The 21992-nt window shown below is 43.9% G+C and overlaps 1 protein-coding gene across 1 annotated transcript in view; it reads right to left on the bottom strand.

Moving 5' to 3' along the window:
• Positions 1 to 21992, bottom strand: part of BZW1 (basic leucine zipper and W2 domains 1) — a 105787-nt gene that overhangs the window by 39762 nt on the left and 44033 nt on the right. The window contains exon 5 of the mRNA XM_029606218.1: positions 4679 to 4744. Within this exon, the coding sequence (XP_029462078.1) occupies positions 4679 to 4744 (66 nt within the window). The remainder of the gene's footprint in view (positions 1 to 4678; positions 4745 to 21992) is intronic.

Raw genomic sequence — 21992 nt, 5'->3', positions numbered from 1 at the left:
CATTTGGATGCCCAGTCTCCCAATCTTGCAAGCTCCTCTTGAAATCTCTTTTTTTTTTTAATGCATTTTCAATAATTACAAGATACAAGTCTTGAACAGAAACAGAGAATAGGATACATTTACTTACAGGCAAAAATCACCAAACAAATCCTTATTCTTTTCTCTAAAATAAAGTCCTCAAATGGGGGGGGGAGCTACTCCAACCTAAAGTAATATATACTAAAATTCTCAATGGAACAGCAACCTTATTCCATCTATGGGGAACTCAGTTATCTGGGCTGGACACTACTGATATCATGGGAGATTTCCCTATCAGAAACTGTCAATTGCAGAGGATCATAAAATTCATACATGCTATTTATATACTTTACCATGCACTTGCATGGGAATTTTTAAGAAAAAGACACCCCCCCCCCCCCCCATTTGCAAGACCTGTGGCCTCAATAGGAGAAAAGCTTTCCTCCCTTTGAGTCTTGTGTGAGACATCAGGGAACACTGACTTTAGATACTAGGAAAAAAATCATTTCTATACCTGAAACAGTCTCATTAGCCATTCTTTATCTGGCTCAAGTGCTAGAGTCATTATCAACGTTGTAGAAATCCATAATTCAGTATCTGAAAGTCTCCAAGACAGCTGAAATATTCAAGCTTTACTCACAAACTGGTATTAAAGGTGCTATTCCTTCACTTTGTTTTTCCCTTTTAAAATTTAGTAAGTAGAAAAAAAAAGTTTTGAAGTTGGTGGAATTGCATTTTCTGTAACCTGAAGAATTTCCATAAGGTATCTTCTAAACTCCTCCTTAGGAGAGTTTAGCGTACTCGAGGAAAATTTATAAGTCTCAGGTTTCTATTTTTGACCATGTTTTCCAAATTTTCCATTTTCAAAGACAAATTATTTCTCTTGTCATTGCTGACTATGTGCTGTATTCTGTTAACTTGAGCTCTAATGGAGAAATTACTTACCTGATAATTTCATTTTCCTTAGTGTAGACAGATGGACTCAGGACCAATGGGTATAGTGTACTCCTGATAGCAGTTGGAGACTGATCAGATTTCAATCTGACGTCAGCCCCTAGTACATATACCCCTGCAGAAGTGCAGCTCTTCAGTATTCTCCTCGAAAAGCATTGTGGATATATGTGTGAATGACCAACAAATAACTTGAATAACTTCATAACTTGAGAAAAAAAAACACTTTAACCAAGTTAACCAAATAAAGTTACTAATTTGAACTGGTCGAGTTGGCTATAGCTGGAGACCGCCAGTGCCCTCAACTGAGAAACGTCGACACCCGGTAGTGTGGATGTCCTAGATGAAGAAAGCATGGCTTACGCTTGAATCACTCGATTCCTGGGATGTTCCCAGGAATACCATAAGTAACGGCAGCCGTGGGTGGGATGCGGAGTCCATCTGTCTACACTAAGGCAAACGAAATCAGGTAAGTAATTTCTCCATTTCCTAGTGTGTAGTAGATGGACTCAGGACCAATAGGATGTATAAAAGCTACTCCCGAACCGGGTGGGAGGCTGCCCGTGACCCACTTAGTACTGCCCTTGCAAATGCTGTGTCCTCCCGAGCCTGAACATCCAGGCGGTAGAACCTGGAGAAGGTGTGGATAGAGGACCATGTCGCCGCCCTGCAGATCTCGGCGGGTGACAGCATCTTGGTTTCTGCCCAGGACACTGCCTGGGCTCTAGTAGAATGGGCCTCGACTTGTAGAGGCAGCGGCTTGCCTGCTTCTACGTAGGCTGCCTTGATGACTTCTTTGATCCAGTGGGCTATGGTTGCTCACGAGGCTACTTCCCCTTGTCTCTTCCCGCTGTGGAGGATGAATAGGTGGTCTGTTTTTCATACGGGTTCCGACATTTCCAGGTATCTGGATAGGAGTCTTCCTATGTTGAGGTGGCATAGACTTCGAGCCTCCTCCGAATTCTTATGCTCATCTGGTGATGGTAGTAAGACACCACTTTGGGGAGGAACGAGGGAACCGTGCGTTGCTGGATGATCCCAGGGGTGAGCCTGATAAACTGCTCACGGCAGGACAGTGCTTGTAGCTCGGATATGCGACGGGCCGAACAGACTGCCAGCAGGAAGGCTGACTTCAATGTTAATAAACGGAGAGACAGGCCACGGAGAGGTCTGAAAGAGGCTCCTGCTAAGAAATCCAGGACCAGGTTGAGGTTCCAAAGGGGTACTGGCCACTTTAGGGGGGGACGGATGTGTTTGACTCCTTTCAGGAAGCGGGAAACATCTGGGTGAGAGGCTATGCTGTCGCTCTTGGTTCTGTAGCATGACAATGCGGCCACTTGTTCCTTGATGGAGTTGAGGGACAATCCTTTCTGCAGGCCATCCTGTAGAAATTCCAAGACCGCCGGAATATTGACTGAGCGAGGTATGATGTGGTCCTCGCACCAGGCTTCAAATACTCGCCAAATTCTTGTTAGAGATGTGGAGAACTTGCGTGCTCGGAGCAGGGTGTCAATTACTGCCCCCGAGTATCCGCTCTTCCTCAGGCGAGGTAATATCCATGTCAGATGTAAATTCTTTGCTGCTGCTCCTCCCTTTTGAAAGTTAAATGCTATCACAGTAGATTTCCTTAGCATCCTCCCCTCCAGTTATCAAGTCAAATTTGATCATATGATCATTGCCAAGTGGCCTTAATACCATTACATTTCACCAAATCATGTATTCCACTAAGTATTAGGTCTAAAATAGTTCCCCCTCACCTTGTCTGTTCTTGTACCACCTGCTCCATGAAGCATTTATTTTATCCAGAAACTTTACCTCCTTAGCATGTACTGCTGTGACATCTACCCAGTCAATACCAGGGTAACTGAAATCACCCATTACTATGTTATTTTTGTTAGCTTTCCTCAGTTGCTAGCATTTCATCATCTGTTCATTCTAGCCAGGAGGATAGTAGTACACCTCCAGTGTTATTTTACTCTCTCAAATTGAATTTCTATCCATAAAGATTTTACAATGCATTTTTGTTTTCTATAGAACTTTTATCCTGTTTGATTCTATGCCCACTAACATATAGCAACATCCCACCAATTTGATCCATCCTATCATTGCAATATAATTTGTACCCTGGTATCAGTGTCCTATTTGTGAACCTCCTTCCACCAGGTCTCAGATGCCAATTATATCTACACCTTCATTCAGTACTACGTATTCTTATATTCCCATCTTAAATTTTAGACTTTTAGCATTTGTACATAGACATTTCAAAGTATGTATTTTGTTTGAGTTAACCTGCTCATCAGTGACAGGTGTAATTTGGAATCTTTATGCTTTCTGCTCTTAAAGGCACAAGAGCTATTTTAGTATTTATTGCAACCTCTATCAGGATGTCATAACAGCCCTGTTTTGTTAGCATCCTAATTCCGAAACACTTCTCAGCAATTGTTGGCTTTCCACCCCCATCATCTAGTTTTAGAGTTGCACTCTCTCCTTTTTAAAAGGTTAGTGCCAGCAGCCTGGTTCCATTCTGGTTAACGTAGAGGTCATCCTTTTGTTAAAGGCCCTCCCCCTACTTCCCCAAAATGATGCCCAGATTCTAACAAACTTAAAAAAAAAAAAACTCTTCCCTGCATTGCCTCATTCATGCGTTGAGATACTGGAGCTGCGCCTGCCTCTGGGGTCCTGGATGTGGAATGGGGAGCATTTCTGAGAATGCTATCCTGGAGGTTCTAGATTTGTTTCCTACCTAAAATGCCCAAATTTAGCCTCCAACCTCACTCCTGCACTTTGTCATTGATACTCGACAGTAGACTCCTTCCCAGCACTCTAAAATCTTATTTAGGTGACACATGAGATCCACTATCATCACACCAGGCAGGCAAGTTACTGAGTAGTCCTCACACCCACCAGCTATCCATTTCTAATGATCAAACCACCCACTGTAACAACCATCCTAACCCTTCTCTTCTGGTGCAAGAGGATAAGGCATCACCTGGAAGGCAGGTGATGTCTGTCAGGTGATCTTGCTCCTCCAAAGCAGCACAAGGGCTGCTTGACTGGAGTTGGAATGACTTCTAGGCCTCCGAATGTCTCTATATACCTCTGTCTGCCTCAGCTCCTCCAGGTCTGCCATTCTGGCCTCCAGAGATCATACTCATTCTCAGATAGCCAGGAGCGAAAAATAGCTGTTAGGATTGCACAGTCCAGAAGAGCACTTGCTGAACAGCCACACAAGCCAGGAGACACCAGGAAATGTGCAGTGGAGAAAGATGAGACAACAGCCTTTGTTTTCATCAGGAGCAGCAGCAATAAAAAGGCAGAGGGCTGTCATTTGCCTTCTGTGACCGTGTACCCTTGCATCATTTTCTACAGCCATTCAAACTGAAATATGTTTTGCTTTAAGTATGGAATTGCTAGTCCTTTTCTTTTCCACTGCTTTAAACAGGATATAGCCAAAATATGGTTCACAAGGCAGGAGGTATTGGCAGACAGTACTGAAAACATGTGCCAAGCACCGTTTCTTAATTCATTAGGTTGCATCAGCAACCTTCTTAATGCTGGGTACCATACTTATCACTAACAGATGTACTCGTACCTGCAATATGGGGAAAAAGAGAAAACCAATAATATCTACAAGCATGCTCATCCCAGAAGCATACCTGTAGGTCTTGCATGAAAGCAGAGTATTAGCATCTGAAACAGATCTGCATACCTTTTTGACCTCTTCTTCAAAGCCTTTCTCCAGGTATTTGTAACGTCGAATAAGCTTGTTAAAAACCTGCAATATACAATACAAATAAGGCACTCATTTTTTAAAAATTCAAGCCACTGAAACATGCTTAGCTTGGTTTCTGTCTTAACTTTGACTCACTTATGATTTGTTTCTAGAAACTTAAGACTACCAGGATACAATAATCTATTTAAGAGAATTTTCAAAGTCATTTACATAACATAGCATGCCATATTGGGTCAGATCAAGGATCCATCTAGCCCAGCATCCTGTTTCCAACAGTGGCCAATCCAAACCATAAGGACCTGGCAAGAACCCAAAAACTAAGTCTATTCCATGTTACTGTTGCTAGTAATAGCAGTGGCTATTTTCTAAGTCAACTTAATTAATAGCAGGTAATGGACGTCTCCTCCCAGAACCTATCCAATCCTTTTTTAAACACAACAATACTAACTGCACAAACCACATCCTCTGGCAAAAAATTCCAGAGTTTAAATTGTGCGTTGAGTGAAAAAAACTCAGATTAGTTTTAAATGTGCCACATGCTAACTTCATGGAGTGCCCCCTGGTCTATTATCTGAAAGAGTAAATAACCGATCCACATCTACCTGTTCTAGACCTCTCATGATTTTAAACACCTCTATCATATCTCCCCCTCAGCCATCTCTTCTCCAAGCTGAAAAGTCCTAACCTCTTTAGTCTTCTCATAGGGGAGTTGTTTCATTCCCCTTATTTTGGTTACCCTTCTCTGTACATTCTCCATCGCAACTATATCTTTGAGATGCGGTGACCAGAATTGTACACAGTCTTCAAGGTGTGGTCTCACCATGGAGCGATACAGAAGCATTATGATATTTTCTGTTTTATTCACCATTCCCTTTCTAATAATTCCCAACATTGTTTGCGTTTTTGACTGCTGCAGCACACTGAACAGACTATTTCAATGTGTTATCCACTATAACACCTAGATCTCTTTCTTGGGTGGTAGCACCTAATATGGAACCTAACTGTGTAACTATAGCATGGGTTATTTTTTCCCTATATGCATCACCTTGCACTTATCCACATTAAAATTTCATCTGTCATTTCGATACCCAATTTTCCAGTCTCACAAGGTCTTCCTGCAATTTATCACAATCTGCTTGTGATTTAACTACTCTGAACAATTTTGTGTCATCTGCAACTTTGATTACCTCACTTGTCATTTCTTTCTAGATCATTTATAAATATATTGAAAAGTAAGGGTCCCAATACAGATCCCTGAGGCACTCCTCTGCCCACTCCATTCCACTGAGAAAATTGTCCATTTAATCCTACTCTTTTAGCCAGTTTGTAATCCACGAAAGGACATCACCAACTATCCCATGTCTTTTTACTTTTCCTAGAAGCCTCTCATGAGGAACTCTTTCAAGTGCCTTCTGAAAATCCAAGTACACTACATCTGCTGGTTCACCTTTATCCACATGTTAACTCCTTCAAAAAAGTGAAGCAGATTTGTGAGGCAAGATTTGCCTTGGGTAAAGACATGCTGATTTTGTTCCATTAAACCATGTCTTTCTATATGTTCTGTGATTTTGATGCTTAGAACACTTTCTATTATTTTTCCTGGCACTGAAGTCAGGCTAACTGGTCTGTAGTTTCCCGGATCGCCCCTGGAGCCCTTTTTAAACATTGGGGTTACATTAGCTATCCTCCAGTCTTCAGGTACAATGGATGATTTTAATGATAGTAAAAATATGTAACCTAACAGGTCTGAAATTTCATTTTTTAGTTCCTTCACAACTCTGGGATGTATACCATCCCGTCCAGGTGATTTACTACTCTTCAGTTTGTCAATCAGGCCTACCACATCTTCTAGTTTCACTGATTTGGTTCAGTCCATCTGAATCATTACCTATGAAAAACTTCTCTGGTATGGGTACTTCCCCAACATCCTCTTCAGTAGACACCGAAGCAAAGAAATCATTTGATCTTTCCGCGATGGCCTTCTCTTCTCTAAGTGCCCCTTTAACCCCCTCGATCATCTAACAGTCCAACTGACTCCCTCACAGGCTTTCTGCTTCGTATATATTTTAAAAAGATTTTACTGTGAGTTTTTGCTTCTACGGCCAACTTCTTTTCAAATTCTCTTAGCCTGTCTTACATTTAACTTGCCAACGCTTATGCATCCTATTTTCTTCTGTTGGATCCTTCATCCAATTTTGGAATGAAGATCTTTTGGCTAAAATAGCTTTTCACCTCCCCTTTTAACCATGCCAGTAATCGTTTTGCCTTCTTTCCATCTTTAATGTGTGGAATACATCTGGACTGTGCTTCTAGAATTTTTTTAAACAATGACCACACCTCTTGCACACTTTGAACCTTTGTAGCTGCTCCTTTCAGTTTTTTTCTAACTATTTTTCTCATTTTATCAAGGTTTCCCTTTTGAAAATTTAACATGAGAGCCGTGGATTTGCTTACTGTCCCCCCTTCCAGTCATTAATTCAAATTTGATCATATTATGATCACTATTGCCAAGCAGCCCCACCACTGTTACCTCTCTCACCAAATCTTGTGCTCTACTGAGAATTAGATCTAAAATTACTCCCTGTTGTCGGTTCCTGAACCAATTGCTCCATAAAACTGTCATTTATTCCATCCAGGAACTTTATCTCTCTAGTATGTACAGATGATACATTTACCCAGTCAATATTGAGGGTAATTGAAATCTCCCAGTATTACCGCACTACCAATTTGGTTAGCTTCTCTAATTTCTCTTAGCATTTCACTGCTGTCTCACCATCTTGACCAGGTGGATGGTAGTATACTCCTATCACTACAGTCTTCCCCAACACACAAGGGATTTCTACCCATAAAGATTCAATTGTGCATTTAGTCTCATGCAAGATGTTTATCCTGTTGGACTCTGCGCCATCCCGGGCATAAAGCGCCACACCGCCTCCCGGGTGCTCCTCTAGTCATTGTGATAATTTGTACCCCGGTATAGCATTGTCCCATTGATTGTCGTCCTTCCACCATGTCTCAGATACCAATTAAGTCTGTCATCACTCACTGCTATACATTCTAATTCTCCCATCTTACTTGTTAGACTTCTGCCATTAGCATACAAATATTTCTAAGTTTGTTTTTTGTTTGTATTTTCATTCTGCTTTTTAATTGATAGGGATAAGTTAGAATTTTTTAGCTTAGGTGAGTTTTTAGTTACAGGCACTTGGACTACTTTTCTTATTATTGGAATCTCACTGTCGGGATGCCCTAATTCTAATGCATCATTAGTATCCTTTGAAGATACCTCTCTCCGAACCATGCGCTGTTGAGCGACTGTCGGCTTTCCCCTTTGTTCTAGTTTAAAAGCTGCTCTCTCCTTTTTAAAGGTTAGTGCCAGCAGTCTGGTTCCACCCTGGTTAAGGTGGAGCCCATCCCTTCAGAAGAGACTCCCCCTTCCCCAAAAGGTTCCCCAATTCCTTACAAAACTGAATCCCTCTTCCTTGCACCATTGTCTCATCCAGGCATAGAGACTCTGGAGCTCTGCGTGTGGAACAGGGAGCATTTCAGAGAAATGCTACCCTGGAGGTTCTGGATTTAAGCTTTCTACCTAAGAGCCTAAATTTGGCTTCCAGAACCTCCCTCCCACAATTTCCTGTGGTCTTTGGTGCCCACATATACCACGACAGCGGGCTCCTCCCCAGCATGGTCTAAAATCCTATCTAGGTAACGAATGAGGTCCACCACCTTCGCACCAGTTTGGTATGTTACCAGGTGATCCTCGCGCCCACCAGCTGTCTACATTTTTAATAATCGAATCACCAACTATGACAGCCGACCTAACCCTTCCCTCCTGGGCAGTAGGCCTTGGGGAGATATCCTCTGTGCGAAAGGACAATGCACCACTGGGAGAGCAGGTCCTTGCTACAGGATCCTTTTCCTGCTGCACCAGGTTGATGCTCTCTAATCATGAGACCTTCCTCCAAGGCACCACCAGGGCTGCCAGTCTGAAGTTGGGACTTGACTACTATGTCCCTGAAGGTCTCATCTATATACCCCGTCTGCCTCAGCTCCTCCAGGTCTGCTACTCTAGCCTCCAGAGATCAGACTTGTTCTGAGAGCCAGGAGCTCTTTGCATTGCATGCATATGTACAATTTCTCACCAGCAGGTAAAAAAAATCATACATGTTCGACTATTCATACGTTGAAGGTTTGGGAACGATGGAGGATACCGCTGGCAGGAGATAGACGGTACTATTATAGCTCTAGCTTTCAAACGAACTCCAGATTCCCCCAGGGTATGGTATCTAAAACTTTTGGAGAATGGCATAAGAAGGGACTTAGGAACTTTGGCCGGTTGTGGAGGATTGACGGGCTTATCCCGTTTGACACTCTACAGACGGATTATGACCTGCCATCGGGAGATATATTTTCATATTTACAAATCAGACACTTTTTTCAAGTGGAAAAGGTGGGGGGGGGGGGGGGGATCTAACACTTGGCAAAACGCAATTTGAGTCTTGGTGTGATCAAGCGGACACATTGAGAAAAGCTATCTCGCAGGTTTATAATTACCTTAATAAGGACCCCAAGGTTAAACCAGCCTATCAGCAGGCTTGGGAGCAAGATTTGCAAAGACCCCTATCGGAAGAAACCTGGGATCAGATATTCTCTTGCACGAAGACAGGTCTACCTTATTCACAGTTGCTAGAGAACCGGTATAAAGTATTATTATGCTGGTATTACACACCATCTAGATTACACAAGTTCAAGTCCACTTATGATAACAGATGCTGGAAGGGGTGTGGGGAAGAGGGTACATTCTATCACATGTGGTGGACCTGTCCCTATTTGGTAAACGTCTGGGATGATGTGGCTCTCCTTCTCAGAGCAGTTCTGGGGATTGAGTTAGTCCTCAAGCCAGAGCAGGTGTTATTGAATCTTCCGTTTGATCTGTCTAAGATGCAGGGAAAACTGGTTCATTATATCTTGTCGGCTGCGAAATGCCAGATTGCCCTGGAATGGAGAATGCCTGGGCCTATAGCTTTTGGGAAAATTCACAACCGGCTGCAAACCCTCAGTTTATTGCACGACAGTGTTAGTAATTTCCGAGCATGTGAAGTAGCCTCAGCTCGGAAGGTGTGGCAACCATATAGAGATTGGAAAGCACGACAGCGACCATCGGAATCCACGCTCCCATAATATTCTTACCGTCGTTTTCAGAATTTTAGTATTTCAGGTTTTCCACCTACACAGCCTATACCTCATTTTTACATGCATATGGAGGGATGGGAGGGAGGGGTACTTAAAGTCAAGTGTGTTGGTGGACAAAGGACCACTGGATGGGCGATAGCTTGTTTTGATAACATACCTATGTTGTATCTTGTTTGCTTGTATTTGACAAAGTTGTATTTTCAATGCACACTTCTAATAAAAATTTTCAATTATAAAAAAAAAAAAAATCATACATGTGACACTCAATGCAAAAGACTGGGTACGCCCCCCCTCTTGCTGCTGGACTGCTGCCTTCATTTCAAATTTGTTCAGTTCCTACGGGAGTAGGAATGTATCTAATGTCCTTTAAATGTATTAGTGAATTCACTATATGTCTGGTAGTGGCCTACAGGGAAATGATCAAACTCTCAATAAGGGGTTTTTGTTTTTTTTTTTAAAGAGGCACCTGCCTATAAATTAAAGGATGAGCTAGGGGTGGGAGGGTTGGGAACACAGTCTAACTTCAGTTAGTCAGCCAGAGTGACTCACTGCTCTTGATTAACAAATGTTGGTACCTAATCAAACCAAATCACACTACCTTAAACACCTTTCCAAGGTGAGTAACTGACTGAACTTTTCAACCTTTTTACTTAGGTATACACTGCTCCTAGCTTATTTCTAGCTTCTGGCTATTTTTTTTGGTTTTTAATATACAAACACTAACTACTGCTTACTTGCTGCCTGACTATTAAAAGCACAAACATACAAACACACTAAATAATATTCCCAAATAGATACTTCACCCCAATACTTTAAAAAAAAAAAAAAAAAAAGTTTCCCAAGCAAAAAAAAAAAAAAAAAAAAAAACCACACACAACTTACTGATTCCTTTCAGCCACCAGCAAGGTGATCCTCTCAGTGCATAAAACTAGCTTTATGCAAATAAATGGATGTAAGATGCCCAAGCCTCTCTGCACGCAAGTACACAAGTGTAACCCTGTTACACACCTACTTTTATGCAAACTAGAGAGGTATTATGGGAAGTGGAGCTGGCACTTATTTTAAAATCAAGAAGTATAAGAATATGTGCATAAGTTATGCCTGCTATAGAGGTATAATTTTATGCTAGGTAATTTGTAGAATAAAGTCATCCTCAAAAAAGAAAAACCAACTATATATATAGTGATTTTAGATTAAGTTGAAATTTTATGGTAAATTGTGGCAGAAAGATTACTTAATCATGGGCTAGGCTTCTGCTCATCAGAAAGCCAGGGCTGAGGATGCTGCAGAGAGCATGCCTATGGCTCAACAGTAAGGAGTAGTCTGTCGCCAACCTGACCCCTGCAGATCGCACACCACGAACCTCCGTTCACACACTGCGATCTTTCCTAGTTCCATACTTCTCCACCCTTGTTTGCTGTTTAAAAAAAAAAACACCCACCCTCTTGTCCAACTATGGCAGGCCACCTGGTCTGCCTAATGCTTCCACCAGTCCTGCAGCTAGTTATGAAAGAAGGCTATTAGTTTATCCTTATTAGATTGTAATCCACAGAGACTAGTTTTGGAAAAAAATGGAATATCAAATGTTTAGAAGAAAGGCTCAAAGCAGCCCAGCCAAGGCAGTTTAGAATGAGCTGGAAACTCGGAGAAAGAAACTGCTGGACCCCAAAAAAGTAAAGACTTAGTCTCAAGGAATTTGCTACTGAGGGACGAATGGAAAGAGTGTGGTTAAAAGAATGTTAAAAATAAAATAAATAAAAGAAGTGTGGATGCTATAGGTTTATATCACAAGAAGGAAAACAATTTAGGTAAATGTAGTAAATATAGGTGGAGTAAAAAGGTTCTCACACAAGACAAGATGTGAAATAAGGTAAAACCTAGTCACACCTTAAAATGTTCAGTAAACTGAGTAACAGATCAAACTCAAAAGCGGAGTAATTTAAATTGCTAAGAGAATTTTAGTACAGTACAATCCCGACACAGCCGTATTTCACTGGTGGGGCTGCATTGGGAGGAACCCACAGAAGTATCTTAAAGCAGACAACTGAAAAGGTTCTAAAGTGGTGAACTGCCAGGGGTCAGCCAGCATGGCACGCATCACGGCAAGAGGAGCGGCTTTGAAGAGAGCAGTTCGGCTCAAGAAAATAAGCCTGTTCAAGCAGGAGATAGCTATAAGTGTTTTGCAGTAGAGGAACAGTTTGCACAGCAGCAGGCATGTACTGTCTGGCACCACTCCCCTTGCTGCAGCACACCTGCCTTGAACAGGTTTAATTTCTCGAGCCTAATTTCTGCTCTACAAAAAGAGCCACTCTTGCCATGGCACGCATCGTGCTGGCCGACCTCTGGCAGTCTGCCACTTAAGAACCTTTTCAGTTGTCTGCTTAAAGTACTGACGTGGGTCCCTCCCAACACAGCCCCAACCAGCTAAACACTGCTGTGTCAGGGGACTATATTGTACTAAAATTCTCATAGCAATTAAGTTACTCAGCTTTGAGTTTGAAATCTGTTGCTCCCCTTACTGAACATTTAAGGTGTGAACAGGTTTTACCTTATTTCACACATTACTTCTTGTCAAACAATTTAGGTCAGCATGTAGGCATCTCCAAGGTGCAACTTGTTACACAGTAAAAGAAAACTATTTCACAGGAAATGCAAGAAAAATTCATAATGTAAACAAAAACAAAAAAAAAAAAAGACACCCCCCCACACAAAAAACAAAAAAAAAAAAGCCAGACAATGAAGGGGATAGAAATCAGTTGTAATGAAACAGCTTTAAGCAATATTTTTATACATGCATACAATATATCTAACACCTGGGTTTGGACTATTCTCAAAATGCACCGGTGTTTAGTTACCAAATATTTGTACATGGTAAGCATTAAGGCCTAATTTTCAAACTCATTTATGTGCATAAATAGCAAAGTCGCTAACCGGTAACAAGTGTGCTCCAAGGACAAGCAGGATAGCAGTTCCCCCACATGGGGAATCCCTAGCTATAAACTGCCCTGAACAAAAAGGGAATACCTGAAACAAATGCCAAGAGGGGCACACATTTTGTTGGCAACAAGTCTTTTTTTTATGATATTCTGTCTCCTATAGAGGGCAGCATGGAACCAAAAATTGGCCTGGAGGGGGCAGGGTGATGGAGTTGGATTCTACACCTCAAAGATACGTTTCAGGATAGAATGGATAAACCTGTCAAGTCAGGAATCACTGTAGCAACAATAATGCAAAGGAAATGTGTGGAGAACACCATGTTGCACCCTTGCAGATCTCTTCCATGGAGACTGATCTTCTGGAAACATAGAAAAAACAGGAAGACCATATGTCTATCTTAGTCTGTCCATCCACACAACTCCTCCCTCAAATCTGCTGTGCTTGTCCCAAGTTTTCTTGAATTCAGGTACTGTTCTAGTCTCCACCCCTTCTTCTGTAAAATACTTCCTTAGATTACTCTTCAGTCTACCTCCTTTCAGCCTTATCCCATAGTGCCTCAGTTCCAGAGTCTCCTTTTCACTAAGAGACCCACCGCCTGTGGTGCCATAACTCCCCTCATCTTTCCTCTAGGCTTTACATGTTAGGATTTCCCCCCCCCCCCCATATATTTTTTATTGTGAAGTAATAGTGAACAGATGCAGTGAAACACAGCTATATAGTACAGTAAGACAGTACAACAACAGAGTCCTCACCACGTAACTAACAGCCAAGAAAGTAGTTAGCATAGAACAATTAGCGGTGAGTAGGTTGTGCAATAAACACAAAATTTCAATTAGTTTTTCTTTTCTTTCCTAATATTCCTCCCCCATTAATGCATGAACAAGAACATAATCCTAAATCTTTCAAACCTTAACTCCCCCCCCCCCCCCCCCCAACAGGTAGCAGGCTTTGTGGAGTAAGTTACCCTTCTGGGCTAACGATCAAGAAGAAATAATAACAAGGAATGAATGAATAAATGAGTGAATATTATACTGGACGTGGCTTATACTTGATAGAACTGCAATTTGTAGTTTGTGTTCTGTAATCTTGCAGAGGAAAAACCTTTTGCTGGGAAATGTTTGTGCTTGGTATATGACCATTCCGGTCCCCAAATCCTTTGCACTGTATCTCTGCTTTTTATTGTTGAATTTTTTTGCTAATAGATACTCATGGGTACTAAGGTTAGCATTCTCCTTGAACCAGTGATCTACCTGTGGGCACTTGCTCTGTTACCCAAATCAGTAAGGATAACCTTCTTTCCCACCGTTGCTGCTCTGGATAGGAACGCCATCAAGTCTTCATTAACTATCATGTCCTCCCGCAAAGCTCCAAATAGCCATGTAACCAGGAGAGCGCAGTCCCATAATTTCTCGCAGAATTTTGATATCAATCCAGAATGATGTGATTTTAGAACATTCCCAAAAACAGTGTGTAAGATCCTATGTGAGTGTCACATTTTAGGCAATTGGGGGATGCACAGAATTTGAAGGCGAGGGCCGGTGAGATATACCCCTTCCATTGAAATTTGTATTGAGTCTCCCGTAGGAGTTCGTTAGTAGTGAGAGACCTTATGCCTGCAAAAGTAGTTTTAAATTCCTGAAAGGAAAGATTGAAGGCCGGCCAAGCTTTCCAAGAAAGGTAAAGTGTAGTAAGAACGTCCCCATCTAATCCTACCGATAGTTCCCTGTAAAAACGTGAGATACTCTGACCTTTCTTGGTGCCTGCTGTCATAAGGTTGGTAAGGGATTGATTCTTGAGCCAGTGCATACCTTCCTCCCCTAGGGATCCAATGAAATGTCGAAGTTGCAGGAATGCAAAAAAGTCTGAGGGAAGCTTGTAAGTTTTCTGGAGTTCTTGAAAGCTGTGGATAATGCCCGTGTCTCTGTATGCCATTTGATACAAATATCCCAATCCCAACTTCCTCCAGCCGGAAAAAAAAAAATCGTGGGGCCCTTGCCCTGGAATGAACTGGGTATTGTGTGCGATACTGAGCAGGGAACCCTAACTTCTTGCAGACCAACTTCCAGGTGCTCCAGCATGTCTGTAGTAGGAAGTGCGAGCAGAGTTCCTGCGGAATTACACTTGGTGGTGCATGTACTAGGGCATTTAGGGACGGTACTCCGTACCATTCCCTAAGATATGAGCAAGGGGTAAAAAACGATGTCTCAAATAGCCAGTCCTGGAGAAAGCGGAGATTGCACGACACATCGAAAAAGGTTAGGACAACCCAACCCTCCTGTCTCCGGCAGTTGTAAAGTGTGGAGTGATATTATGGCCTTTTTACCTCCCCACAGGAAGCTGGATAATGCTTTAAGCACTTGAGATCCCGTATCTGAAGCCATAATGGGAGCATTTGAAGAATATACATCCATTTAGGTAGGAGTACCATTTGATATAAATGGACACGTCCTCTTAACGATAAGGGTAGTGATGTCCATTTGACAAGCGTGTCGATCATCCTCTTGATTTTAGGTTGTACGTTGAGTCGATAGATTGTGTCCAGATCCGATGGAATAAAAACTCCCAAATATTTCAACTGGTCATTTGCCCATTTTAAAGGGAACGAAGCCTGCCACCCCTGTCGGACTGTATGGCATATATCCAAAGCCTCTGACTTGACCCTGTTGATTTTCAGACCAGCAAATGCCCCAAACTGAGATTGGATGTCTAATAGAATTGGAAGGGGGACAAAGGGTTGCGTGAGGAAGACCAGAACATCGGCAAACGCTGCCACTTTAAAGCCCTTCCTTCCTCGTTCAAAGCCTGTGATATCTGGATGCTTGCTTATTTTTCGCAGTAACGGGTCGATAGACAAAATATATAAAAGTGGCGACAACGGGCAGTCTTGTCTAACTCCCCGGATTTCTGGCCATTGACCAGGATCCTAGAGGTTGGATGGTCGTATAGTAGGGCAATATAGTTTATGAAAGCCCCTGTGAAGCCATATTTTTGAAGGACTGAGAATAGATATGCCCAGGAATCCCTATCAAAGGTTTTCTCGGAATCAAAGCCTACTGCCAACGATGGGATGTTTTGTTGTGAGAATTTCATAGCCGAACTCTAAGTATGTGACTTGTAGCTCTTCTACCCTGAACAAAACCAACTTGGTGTTCAGAGATGAGAGAGGGAAACAGGGAGTTCAGCCGATCTGCAAGCACTTTCGCTAGAATTTTGAGGTCACTGTTGAGAAGGGAAATCGGCCTATAGGAGGCTGGAAGGCAGGGATCCTTTCCTTCTTTTGGGAGAACTGATGATGGCACTGTTAAATTCTTCTGGGAATTTGTTTATCCAGCTCTTCCTTATAATATTCTGTTAAGGGGATCGCGATGAGATCCTGTAATATTTTGTAAAAGTCATACGAAAATCCATCGGGTCCTGGCGCCTTGCCTTTGGCTACTCCTTTAATTATTCTGAGGACTTCCTGGATTTGGATAGGTTTGTTGAGAAACTCGAGTTGGGTCCCTGATAGTTTAGGAAGTTCAATATCCGAGAAGAAACCTTATTCTTGGGTCGGGGATGGAGACAGGTCATCTGTATAGAGGGCTTCATAATAGATTCGGAAGACATCTCCCATTTCGGTCATACTAGTGACTATCATACCAGCCCTTGTTTTCATTTTATGAATAAAAGCACGTTTTCTAGCTCCCCGGACCAGATTCGCCAGTGGGCGGCCAATCTTGTTCCCAAATTTGAAAAAGAAATTGTGGTTTGTAAATCTCTAGAGGACCTGGCGTGTAGGACCGTGTTTAAATGTTCCAATGTGCTGAAATAAGCTTCTTGTTTACTTCTGTCAGTGAGGAGAGCCACAGTGCCTTGGTATACTTCAGCTGGGCCTCTAGCTTCAAGATCTCTGCAGCTGTTCTTTTCGTTTTGGCACTGAGGTACGCAATTATATCACCATGAAGTACCGCCTTGCCAGCTTCCCAGAATAGGTGTGGTGTAGAACTGTGTTTTTCGTTGTACAATTGGTAGTTTTTCCATTTTTCTTTCAAATAAGCCTGGAAGTCTGTGTCTGAGGCTAATCCAGCTGGGAACCTCCATGGTGTATCTCCCCTTGTTCTTTCGCCCAGCCGGAGGGTCAGGGATACCGGAGAATGATCCGAAATTACAGGGATCTCCACTACAACCTTTTGAGCTTTGGAAAAAAGTTGTCTGGCAAGAAGTATGTAATGTATTCTCGACATCTATCCATGGGGATGTGAAAAGAAAGTATAGTGTCTATAGGGTGTAAAGTCCTCCACACAATGATATCCAAATTGACACAAAAATCCCACTCCGTTGGATGCACTAGTACGGGGGAGCTGTCCATGTTCAGATCGTGTACGTAATTGAAATCTCCCACTACTAATAGCGAGCCTTCCAAATGGGTTAAGATAATGCTCAGCAGTTTCCTAAAGAATCCCAGGGCATTATTGCTTGGTGCATATATGTCATAGTCATATCTGTTCCTTTCCAATGACCTATAACCAGGACATATCTGCCCTCAGGATCCACTACTGATTGTTTTAAACTAAAAATCAGTGGATTTATGGATCAAAATGGCCACGCCAGCCTTACGACCCTGCACTGGAGCAGAGACACATTAGCCAACCCAATCCCTTTTTAGTTTCAGACTTTCCCCTGCACTCAAATGTGTTTCTTGTAAGTAAGCCACTTCTGTACCCAATTTCTTAAAGTTGTTTAAAATCTTTTTGCGCTTAATGGGTGTTCCCAGCCCATTCCAAGACACCAATTTATTCATATAATGCCCCTATCTTGTACCAGTAACCAGCCTTCAAAATTCCTAAACCATTTGGAGGAAGTGCCCAGCCCCCACTCTCCTCCAAATTCCCAACATCCTTTCCCTCTATGTGGCCATGACTCAGGATAAACAGCCCATTTCTCAAATAGCGTTATCGTTTCCCTACTCCACACTACCCCCCCCAAACCCCTCCCCCTCAACCCCAAGCACCCCCATTCAAACATATACAACAGAGTCTTTCTTCCTCTGCACGCAGATGGGAGATCAGGGGTCAGTGTTTGGATGTTCGAGCTCCCCGCTGCTAACAGGTAGTTCCCCAATAACCTGTTTGAGAGCTGCAGGTCGATCTTCCCATATTTTTAGCGGCTCGCGAGTGTTCCTCACCTCCAGGCCGCAACAGGCTTGATTAAGCTGCCTAAATGTCTCCTTGTGCGGCACCCCAAGAAAAACACATGTTCCAAAAGTCAAAGTCCATGTGGTATCCAGGGTGCATAACCGCCTCTATCCTGGTGTGCTAAGCCCACTCCAGCTGGACCAGCGTAACATCCATAAGACTGTGACCATTGCTATTAACGAAAGTCTGTAAACCTGTAATTCACTCCGCGGGATTTAAGTGGCAGGTGGCTGCAGGAAATTCTTAGCTGCCTCTGGTGAAATAAAGGTGTGTACCTTACCATCTTTCCAGACCTTTAAGATGGCGGGATATTGAAGGGCAAATCTTGTATTATTCTCCACTAAGTGAGAGCAAAGCGTGGAATATTGCCTCCGGAGCTGGGACACCCTAACAGAATAATCCTGTGTGAGCCGTATCCGATGGTTATTGTAGGTGAGCTCCTTTCTTTGCCGGGAGGCTATCCATATTTTTTGTGGGCGTAGTTCATAGATTTGGCTATAGCAATTCTTGGGCACGAGTCTGCCATTTTTTTGGGGCCCACTCTATGAGCCCGTTCCACAACTAGGAGCCCTTTAAGTTCGGGCAGCCCCACCACATCCGGCAACCAAGTTTCAAGAAACTCACCCAGTCCTTTGTTGTCCACTACCTCCGGGAGTCCAAGAAAACATAAGTTGGTTCTTCTTGACCTTCGAGGTCATAGAGTTTCTCTTGACACTGAGCGCAGTCTCTTGCGCCTGAATCTTTTGTATTGCGGATGCCATTTCTGCCTATACCGTCATTACCCGGGTTTCCACGTGGTAGAGTCGGGACCCAGGTCAGAGAGTGCCTCGCTCATTCCGGTTAGTTTTTCATGAATACCTGCTAATTTTTTGTCGAGGGTTGAGGCAATGGTTTCTCTTAAAAGTCTATCATAATCGTGCCGGGGGGGGCCCGCCTCTGAATCGGTTACCGCCGCTACTGCCACCATCTTGCTCTCCCCAGCTTTACCTCTGTCCTTTTTCCTTGCGAGCCCTCCTGGAAGCCATAGATTACGGCGATTTGTTCATATATTTCACTAGACATGTGCCAGCTATGAGGAAGCACAAAAATAATTGTAAACTGCCGATTTTTTGGGTCTTAGCCGTTAAGTTGCGAGCGGGGAGCTCAGAGCTGAAGGGAAACGAGTCCTCCTCAGCACATCACCCCACGTGACCCCCCCCCCCACCGTTAGGATCTTTAAGTATGGAAACATACTACTCTTCAGTTTGTCAATCAGGTAGACCTGACTGACAAACTGAAGAGAAGAAAATTATTCCTTACCTGCTAATTTTCGTTCCTGTAGTACCATGGTTCATTCCAGACTTGAAGCGTAAGAAGCGCTGATGATGGTGATGGATCGGGATGTGAAGGTATGCCTCTGTAGGTCCAAAGAGGCCAAGAATTCTCCCGGATGCATGGCTAACACTGAATGGAGCGTTTCCATACGAAAATGAGGAACTCTGAGACACTTGACAGTCTTGAGATCTAGGATAGGTCGAAAAGTGCCCTCTTTCTTGGGAACCACGAAGTAGATTGAATAATGACCTTTTCCCAGTTCGGAGGCTGCTACCGGTACTATCGCCCCCAGCTGTAGCAGTCGATCGAGAGTCTGTCGGACTGCTAATTGTTTGAGACGGGAACCGCAAGTAGAAAACGATATCGGGGTTCGTGTACAAAATCTAATACGTAGCCTTGTCTTAAGATGTCCAGCACCCATTGATCTGACGTAATTTGGGCCCACTCCTTGTAAAAGAGAGTAAGGCGACCCCCCCCCAGGTGGGGGGATCCCCTCTTGGGTCCTTCTGGCATCATTGTGAAGCCTTCGAGGAAGGACCTGCCCCTTGAGTATCCTTACCGTGGCGGCGCCCTCGAAAGGACCGGTTCCAGGTGTGTGATCGTGTAGAAGGAGCCCGAGGTGTCTGCTGTCTAGTAGGACGCGACCTCAGTTGATTCCGGTACCTATTTCTGGAGGAATAAAAAGATCTAGAAGAACGTGGACGATCTTCTGGTAGCTTGTGCACCGCATTCTCATTAAGAGATTTGATGATCTGATCCAAATCTTCCCCAAATAGGCACCTACCCGTGAAAGGAAGGGAACTCAGGCGCGTCTTAGACGAAGCATGTGCCGCCCAGTTGCGTAGCCACAAAAGACGACGAGCGGACACCGCCGCCACCATGGAACGAGCGAGGACCCTTAACAGATCATAAAAAGCATCAGCTCCATAGGCAGCCACCGCTTCAAGTCTATCAGCCTGAATAGTCTCTGCCTGTGGCAAAGATTGGGAAGTGAGAAGCTGTTGTACCCAACGCAGAGCTGCTCGCTGTGCTAGGGAACTGCAGATAGCAGCCCTCATCCCCAACGCTGAGACTTCGAAGATACGCTTGAGGTAAACCTCGAGCTTGCGATCCTGGACATCCTTCAACGCCGTCCCGCCCGTGACCGGGATGGTAGTATGTTTCGTGACCGCGGATACCGCTGAATCAACAGCAGGAACCTTAAGAATCTCCAAGAAATCAGTGGGGAGAGGGTATAACTTTTCCATGGCTCAACCGACTCGAAGATTGGCCTCAGGAGTATCCCACTCCCTTGAAATCAATTGCAAGATGCTGTGATGTGTGGGAAAAGCTTTCGCTAGAGGTCGTAAGCCCGCTAGGAGAGGATCCCCTTTCTTAATCTTTGGATCCTGAGCCACAGGATCCAGAGGAGGGTCAATGTCCATTTCCTGGAGGATGTGGGGGATGAGATCATCCAATTCCGCTGCTTGAAAAATACGGAGGACCCTCGGGTCGTCACCTTCTACCTGGGCCGCCAGGGAGGGATCATCTGCATCTGGATCTTGCCATGGATCCCCCGACGGTTGTTGCAGCGGTATAGGAATCACGGGGGCAGCTGAGTGGACCCCGCACCCCCTGTGGGCAAAGAAGCCCTCCCTAAGGGAGGGTCTGCCGTCGAAAGCTGTGTCAAGCAGGCCAGTTTGGGGGGAGGGGGACCCCAAATTCCAAGATTCGGATCCCTGCTCTGTAAAAATGCCTTGTGCATTAAAACAATGAATTCTGGCGAAAAAGCAGGAAGTGCTGATGAGGGGCCCCCCCGAGACGTCGTCCCCTTGCCTGCCCTGGTCCATTGCGCTCCGAAACTCCATACTGTTAGAGGAAACCTGGAGAGGAGCATCGACGTCCTCCTCAGAGAGAGCTGCCTCCGAGTCAGCTGAGAAAATGGCCTCCGTTCCCGCGCTGAGGGGAAACTAGGCATGCCGCTTCCTGCCAGCGCAGCCCGACTCTCCTCCAAGCTGCCTACCAGGTAAGCCATACTCCCCCTCAGGAAAAGCTGAAGAAAATCCCTCTGAGGTCTGCTGAAGCCCGTGCCGAGCTCCGGAGCCGTTTGGCGATTTTTGCGGCGCGCGGCAACAACTGAAGCGGCGAATTAATAAAACTCTTTGGCCTCCAGACCCCTCACCGTCCCCAAGAGACCGTTGGGGAAAAACGCCGTCCCAACAGTGAGCAGCTCCGGGGAATGGGTCGTCGCAGAGCTGCAGGGCGGGAACTCCAATCACTCCCTGAAAGGGAGGAGGGGAAAAGGAAAACTCTGGGGCTAGGGGGGAGTGGTTGGCACTACAGACTTTCACCCCTCAAATTCCTGTTCCTACCAATGACTGCAAATGAAATAAAAATAACACTTACCACACTCTAGCCAGGCAAGGAAGAGGAAAAAAAACAAAGATAGGAAGAGAGAAATAAAGTGAAATAAAGTGACAGGCAAAAAACACAGCCTGTCAGCAAGTTCCTGACTGGAAAACAGTGTCTCTCTTTGAACGGAGTGGTCCTGTCAGAACACTACAGAACCTATCCTTTAGAAGAAAAACCTTTATCTAATATTATTTAATTGATTCCTCAAAGAGAAAATAAAACTAGAAAAAAGTGCTGGGGACCACCGTGTCCCCTGCTCAATCTGCTGGAGTTAGAACTAT

The sequence above is a fragment of the Rhinatrema bivittatum genome, chromosome 6 (assembly GCF_901001135.1).
Source record: "Rhinatrema bivittatum chromosome 6, aRhiBiv1.1, whole genome shotgun sequence".
NCBI classification, from domain to species: domain Eukaryota; kingdom Metazoa; phylum Chordata; class Amphibia; order Gymnophiona; family Rhinatrematidae; genus Rhinatrema; species Rhinatrema bivittatum.
The sequence above is the reverse complement of the archived record's forward strand: the minus strand, read 5'-3'. Positions and strand labels throughout refer to the sequence as shown.